This window comes from Pteropus vampyrus, unplaced genomic scaffold (genome assembly GCF_000151845.1).
Source record: "Pteropus vampyrus isolate Shadow unplaced genomic scaffold, Pvam_2.0 Scaffold256, whole genome shotgun sequence".
Lineage (NCBI taxonomy): Eukaryota > Metazoa > Chordata > Mammalia > Chiroptera > Pteropodidae > Pteropus > Pteropus vampyrus.
This window is the reverse complement of record NW_011889037.1, coordinates 481,235-488,314: the sequence shown is the minus strand read 5'-3', so window position 1 is coordinate 488,314 and position 7,080 is coordinate 481,235. Positions and strand designations below refer to the sequence as shown.

Sequence of the window (7,080 nt, the reverse complement as noted above, 5' to 3'; positions counted from 1 at the left end):
ACGGTTCTGATTAACTGCCTGTTCTGTCCACCAGGACACCACACCCGCTCAGGTCTGTGCGCCTTCTCCAACCGTGCCACTTCCAGCTAAAAGCCACCCTCCCCTTCCTCTCGAAAGCTGCCTCTGCCTGCTGCCTGCCCGCCGGGTTCTATGCCACCCAACCTGGCTGCGGCGTGGGATCTGTCTTCACAGTGCCCCGCTACTGATCACCGGCACATAGGCCCCTCTCATTTGGATGGTTATACTGCTAATGACTCTGAGACAACAGACAGGGCCACAAAACTAATCCACAGGGAAGCGTGACGTTTAAGAAACTAGACTCTGGTTTCCCACTCGCAGGCTCACCAAGCAACGCTTCTCACTTCAGCATTGATTCGTAAGAGAATCCTTGGACCACTTTTGATTCTCCGACTCCTAGGGGTCAGAGGATCTTTCTCGGCCGCTTCCTCACCCTGTGACTGGCCTTCCTCATGGGGCCAGGCTTTTACTCTCGGTTTGCTCTCATGACCTCGACCTTCAGTTCCTCTTTCTGAGCCCACCTTTCTCTTCTCTTGTGCTCTTGTGCCCAGCTGCACCTCCTACACCCTTCCGCCAGACTTTAAGACGTTCACAAGACATCCACGTGGAGTGTCAGGGAAGCAGTGTCAATAGGGAAGGTCAGAGGGGAGGTCACTGAAGGAGGTGAGGCCATCTGAGAAGAGAGTACAGTGGGAAGAGACTGAGGGACAAGTGCTGAGTCAGGACAGGTGGAGAAGCCGGCAAAGGAGCACTCATAGACAGGAAAACTGCCACAGTGTAATGTCGCAAGAGGCAAGAGACAGCTTCGGAGACGACGGAGTGTGGACAGAATAAAGGCTGAGAGATGAAGCAAGAAAAGTTCTAAAAAAAAAAAGTGCTAATGACTTGGTGTTAACGACCTTGGTTCGAGTGACTTCAGAGTGACTTCAGCCCCACCATAGGTGAGCGAGGTGAAGAGCGTGTGAGAAATCAAGCGAATAGACCTGGCGCTTAGTTCGGGGAGCGCGGCCTCCGGAGCGGGCAGCGGCTGGACGTGGCTGGGGGTCCAGAGCTGCTTTGCGAGATGGCGGAGACCGGAGTGGAGGGGAGGGGCAGAGGGCGCTCTACAGAGGGGGCTGCCCTTGGGCGACAGAAGGGAAGGTGAGGGACAGTGCCCGGAGTGGACTTGGAGACTCCAGACCTGGGTTCGGTTTTCCCTGTGAAAATGCCATTCTCTGAGAGCAGGGCGGGGACAGGCAGGTGGGAAGGTGTGACATAGGGCGAAAGTGGTCGCAGGAATGAGAGGGGAACCTGGGAGGGCTGTCCGTCTGTCCGTCTGTCTGTCTGTCTGGGCAGTGGCCTGAGTGGTGTCAGCGTGGCTAGATTCTGAAGGCAACGGCCACCTACCCTGTCCAGTGGTGTGTGGTTCGGGGCAGGCAGGCAGCAGGGCCGACTCAGCAGGCGTTGGGGACCAGGCCCGCTGCTGGCCAGAGAGAGAAGAGAGGCCAGTGTGCCAGGGATCTGGAGAGGCTGAACACCGGGTGGCCGGGAGGGACCTGCGACCAAGGCGGAGGTGCAACATGGCAGTCAGGGGCAGCTGAGGAGGGGAGGTCAGTGGATGGGGCACATCGGGGAAGGGGACCCGCCTGGTGCGGTGGGAGATGGCGCCCGGGGTCAGCGCCGGCAGGCCTCCCGCTCGCGGCCGCTGGGGCAGAGAGCAAATAGGGGCCACCAGAGTGCTCGTCACTAAAACAGTGACTCCTCCGAGACAGGCTCCACCCCCCCCACTCCTCCCTCCTTGGCCGCAGGACCGGCTGCCCCCGTCTTCTCTCAGGACCTGTCACCACGCCCCTCACGACGTGTCACGCTCAGGATCCGTCCCCCTCGGGACCCATCACCATCCTCCCTCTCTTTCCCTCCTCCTGCCTCCCCTGCCCTCTTGGAACCTTGAACTAGAGCCACCTTCGCTCACAGATTTCCCCTCTGTGGATCCAGCCTTCTCCTCAGTCCTCCCATGTCGAAAGCAGCAGCTTCCCGCCCAAATGCTCGGGCTCCGCCCCGTCAGAGCCCCGCCCAGCACTCTAGCCCCGCCCCCGTCGGCCCCGCCCAGTGTCCTAGTTCCGCCCCACGGTTTTGGCTCCGCCTCCATCCCGGCCTCCTCTGCAGTGCGCGGTGCGCCCCCCGCTTGGTCTCTGCGTGGTCTTGGTGGGCCCCAGCGCAACGCCGCCTCCGACCACCCGCGGAGACCACCGGCCACCTTGGCTTCTCCTCGGTCCCCGCGCGGACCCAGGTCTAGGCGGCTGGGTCGCCTCTGCCCGCGGCCTCTCGCTCGCTGACGTCTGCGCGCGGGACGAAGGGTCCGAGGAGAGAGAGGCAGCGGGTGGTGGGCAGACCCAGGAGGTACCGCGGCTGAGGTGGCTGCAGCCCAGGGCGAGAGGCCAGGCGAGGGAGGTGGCGCGCGGCGGAGGTCAGCACAGTGGAAAGGCGCGGCCCCGACCTGCGGCATGAGGGTAGGAGACCCGAGTGCAGCCGCTCCAAAATCCCGGCCTTGGGCGGGAAGGATGGAGCTGCCCCTGCGAGGAGCAGGTGGGGGAGGAATCAGAAGTTCAGTTAAACAGTGGAAAACACTGTCACCTGCATTTGCGAATCTAAGATATTCGCTTTTCTTTTTCATTTCAATCGTTCGAGGTAACAAAGCAAACTTCCTAGACCCTAAATCGTTCTTACATGAAACAAAAAACATGAATGACCGAATCTAAAGCTCGTTTGAAGGTTCTAATAGTGTACTCAAACCCAGGAAGATTTCAACTCACAAATCGAGATCGATGAAATAGAAGTTATAAAAAGGACGATCACTTGTACAAAGCTAGGGGCCCAGAATCTCCTCAGCAGAGGTTGACCCCCTGGCTCCTGTCGGCTCAGAACCCCTGTTCACACCTTGTGGCCTGTTATCAGCATTACTAGTGTTCTCCAAACTTAAGTGTCACCATCATCCAGCCAGAGATTTCCTCAAGGCTGTTCCTGAGATTCTCATGGGCGACCCAGATGAGTCACAAACTCTGTGGACATTGCGTTCGTCTGTGACTGATGCCGCCACCGTCATGGCCCTAAGCAGTGGACACACAGGCTGTAATACTACCCAGGGGTGCACTTAATTGCACCCCTAAATGCCTGTGACCCCCAATGAATCTTTTTTATATCACAATTTTATTGAGATATAATTCCATACCATATAATTCACCCATTTATAGTGTACAATTCAACGGTTTTTCATATATTCATAGACAAGTACAAACATTTTAGAATGTTTGTACTTGTCTATGAATATATGAAAAAATTGAAAGACCACAATTTTAGAATGCTTTCATCGCACCAAAAAGAAACCCTTTAGCTATCACACTCCTGCCACCCACCCCTTCTCAGCTCTAAGCAGCACTGATTTACTTTCTGTTTTTATGGACTTGCCTACTCTGGACATTCCACATATATGGAACCGTACATATGTGGCTTTTGTGGCTTTCGTTTAACAATGTTTTCAAGGTTTATCTATGTTGTAGCATGAATCACTACTTCTAGGTGGGATTGAGAGGGTTTTCATGAATGAATAATATGCCGTCAATGGACACACCACATTTTGTTTGTCCATTCTTCATTTGATGATTTTTTGTTTTCTCCTTTTGGCTATTAGGAACAATACTGCTGCAAACATTCTTATGTAGGTTTTTATGTGGATGTGTTTTCATTTCTCTTGGATATATATCTAGGAGTAAATTGCTGGCGATTCTATGTTTACCTGTATGAGAAACTGCTAGTTTGTTTTCCAAAATGGCTGCACTATCTTGCATTTCCACCAGCAGTGTATGAGCGTCCCAATTTCTCTGTGTCCTTGATGACTCTTATTATTTGACTTTTTGATTATAGACATTCTAGTGGGTGTGAAGTGGTATCTCGTTGTGATTTTGACTTGCATTTCTCTGATGACTAGTGTTGCTGAGCATCTTTTCATGTACTTATTGGCCAACCATATGTCTTCCTTGAGAAACATCTGTTCGGATCCTTTGCCAATTTTTATTGGACCATTTGTCTTTTTATTATTGAGCTGTAAGAGTTCATATATTCTGGATACAAATCCCTTGCCAAATATCTGACTTACAAATATTTCCCCCATTCTGTGGGTTATCTTTTCACTTTCTTGATAGCGTCCTCTGAAGCATAGAAGCTTTTAATTTTGATTAAATACAATTTATCTATTGTTGCCCATGCTTTTGGTGTCGTATCTAAAAAGCCATTGCCTAATCCAAAGTTGCAGAGTTACTGCTCTATTTTTTTTCCAAGAATTTTATAGTTTTTGCTCTTATATTTCAGCCTGTGATACATTTGAGTTGTTTTGTGTGTGATGTGAGGTAAGGGTCCAACTTCATCCTTTTGCACGTGGATATCCATTTTTTGAAAAGATTATTCTTTCCCCATTGAATTGCCTTGACACCCTTGTCGAAGTCAGTTCATCATAGGTACATGGGTTTATTTCTAGACTCATTCTATTCCATGATCTGTATGTCTGTCCTTATGCCAGTGCTGCATAGTTTTGGTTTCTGTAATTCATAGTAAGTTTTGAAATCTGAAAATTAGTTCTCCAACTTTCTTCTTTTTCGGGATTCCTATGGCCATTCTGGATCCCCTGCAATTTCATATGAATTTTAGGATCAGCTTGCCAATTTCTACAAAGAAGCCAGGCTTGGTTTCTGACAGGGATGGCATTGAATTTGCAGATCACTTTGGGGATTACTGCCATTTTAACAATATTAAGTCTTCTGATCTATGAACGTGGGATGTTTTTCCATTTATTTAGATCTTCTTTAATTTCTCTTACCAATCTTTAGAGCCTTCAGAGGATAAGTTTTGCATTTCTTTCATTAAATTTATTCCTAAATATTTTATTCTTTTGGATGCTGTTTTCTTAATTTCATTTCGGAATTATTTATTGCAAGTCTATGGGACTACATTAGATTTTGTAGACCTCGAGAATCTTGCACTCTTTGTATTCTGAGGAGTATACGATGCCTTCAAAGAGTAACATGAATTTTGGATCACATACGGCCATCTCAGTGGCCACAGCTTATAATAAGATCATTCTATGGACACTTCCCTCTGTGGTCAGATTAAGCTCTCGGTGCTTAGGGACACAAACTCGAGTCTACTAGACCTCGATTCCTATCTTGATCAATTTTTTTTACTCATCAAGTTTCACGTCTGCTCATATACACATCGTTCTTCCTGCTTCTTGGGTACCGTCTGGGGCCCAAGCACTGCTTTAGGCACTGGGACACAGAAGCAGACAGACAAACCCCTGTTCTCATGGAGCTTCCATCCTAACGGAGGAAGAAGGAACAAACCAATAAGTCAGTGCAAAGATCTTGGAGAGGGGTCAACTCGGCCACCCATGTCAGCAAGGGGTCAGCAGCTCAGTGTAGTGGGCACATCTGAGAGGTGGGCAGCTGTGGAAGGTCTCTGTGGCTGGGGCCAGGTGTCCAGAGCAGTGAACCTGGGAGGACCGAGAGACGAGAGACCAGGACCTGGTCTCTCTGAAACTCAGAGAGATCGGCCAGCACATCAGAGGCACACGGGCACCTTGGTCCAGGCTCTGCCATGGTAGGAGAGAGCGCCCTCCCCCAAGGGCCGTGTAGGGTCTCAGTGCTTTCTCTGTGTCCCCCAGGTGTCTTCCTGTCCCCGTCCCCGGCAACAGCAAACGAGCCTGTCCTGGAAGAAGTGGGGATTGTGACTCTGGCACCCCTGACCGACATGCTAAAGAGCCCGCAGCCCAGCCCCGCGGCAGGCTCCATCGTGAGCCCTCTGACGGGCCCTCTCAGCACGCTGCTGCCCTCCCCAGGGCCCGTGTCGCAGAACAGCCAACTCGCCAGCCTCCTGACCGGCCCCATGGCAGTGCCCACGGCAGGCACACTGGCCAGCTCCCTGGGCCTGCCCTCGACCGGCCCCCTGACTCCAAGCAGCCACCTGACCGGCCCCATGGCAGTGCCCACGGCAGGCACACTGACCAGCTCCCTGGGCCTGCCCTCGACCGGCCCCCTGACTCCAAGCAGCCACCTGACCGGCCCCATGGCAGTGTCCCCAGCGGGCACACTGACCAGCTCCCTGGGGCTGCCCTCGACCGGCCCCCTGACGGGCTCCATGGCCATGCCTCAGAGCAGCCCCCTGATGGCCCCTGTGACAGGCACGATGGCTGTCTCTCTGAGCAGCCCCCTGCTCACCTCCACGGCTGCCCCTCTAGGTGTCTCTCAGAACCTTCTGGCCAACCCCATGAGCAATCTGGTGCTATCGGAGGCCCCAAGGGTGCGGCTGGCAGAGCCACTCCGCGGACCCCATCCCTCAGCTGGCACAGGGCCTGCTGTCACCTCCAAAGGTACCCCGTGCAGGAGGAGGGGCAGCGGGGGGCCGGGAGGGGCCCCCGCCAGGCTAGGGCCTGGTCCTGCCTCGCTCTCATCCTCTCCTCTCTGCCCCCACCTTGTCGCTAGTCCCACTCTCCACCGAGCACCCCCGGCCGACCCAGGACCCGGAGCCCCTCAGCATGACATTCGTGGGTGCGCCCATCCAGACCTCCACCCCCGTGGGCACCGCGGGCACGCCCAGCCCCATGACAGCCTTCTCCTACAGCACCGCAGACCCCCGGACCCAGCCTGGTGCCGCCCAGGCACAAGTGGTTCCAGCCTCGGTTCCAGCCTCTGTCCCCGCCTCCTCAGCTGCCCCCGCCACCGCTGCAGCCCTCCCCTCTGCCCCCACTCCCGCCCCCCAGGCTGCTACCAACTACACCGCCTCGAGTGCCTCCCACACCACCCAGTGCACCCCCCACTCCCCCATCCGGGCACATCACTCCCCCACCCGGCCCTCGCCCACCTCCCACTCCCCCCCGCGCAATCCCTACTCCCCGCCTCGAACCTCCTCCTCCCCGGCTTCCGTCAACGACACGCGGGGCCCCCGCGGTGTCGCAGAACCGACTCGGAAAACCATGCCGGATTTGGAGCGGAAGCTGGCCCACCGCAAGAGCAGCAAGTTAACTGACTGCCCCCG

General features: G+C 54.2%; 1 protein-coding gene across 1 annotated transcript in view; it reads left to right on the top strand.

Moving 5' to 3' along the window:
- LOC105301976 (speriolin) overlaps positions 1-7,080 on the top strand; it is an 8,733-nt gene that overhangs the window by 1,549 nt on the left and 104 nt on the right. The window contains exons 2-4 of the mRNA XM_023520284.1: positions 5,711-6,036; positions 6,199-6,415; positions 6,528-7,058. Coding sequence (XP_023376052.1) covers positions 5,711-6,036; positions 6,199-6,415; positions 6,528-7,058 — 1,074 coding nt within the window. The remainder of the gene's footprint in view (positions 1-5,710; positions 6,037-6,198; positions 6,416-6,527; positions 7,059-7,080) is intronic.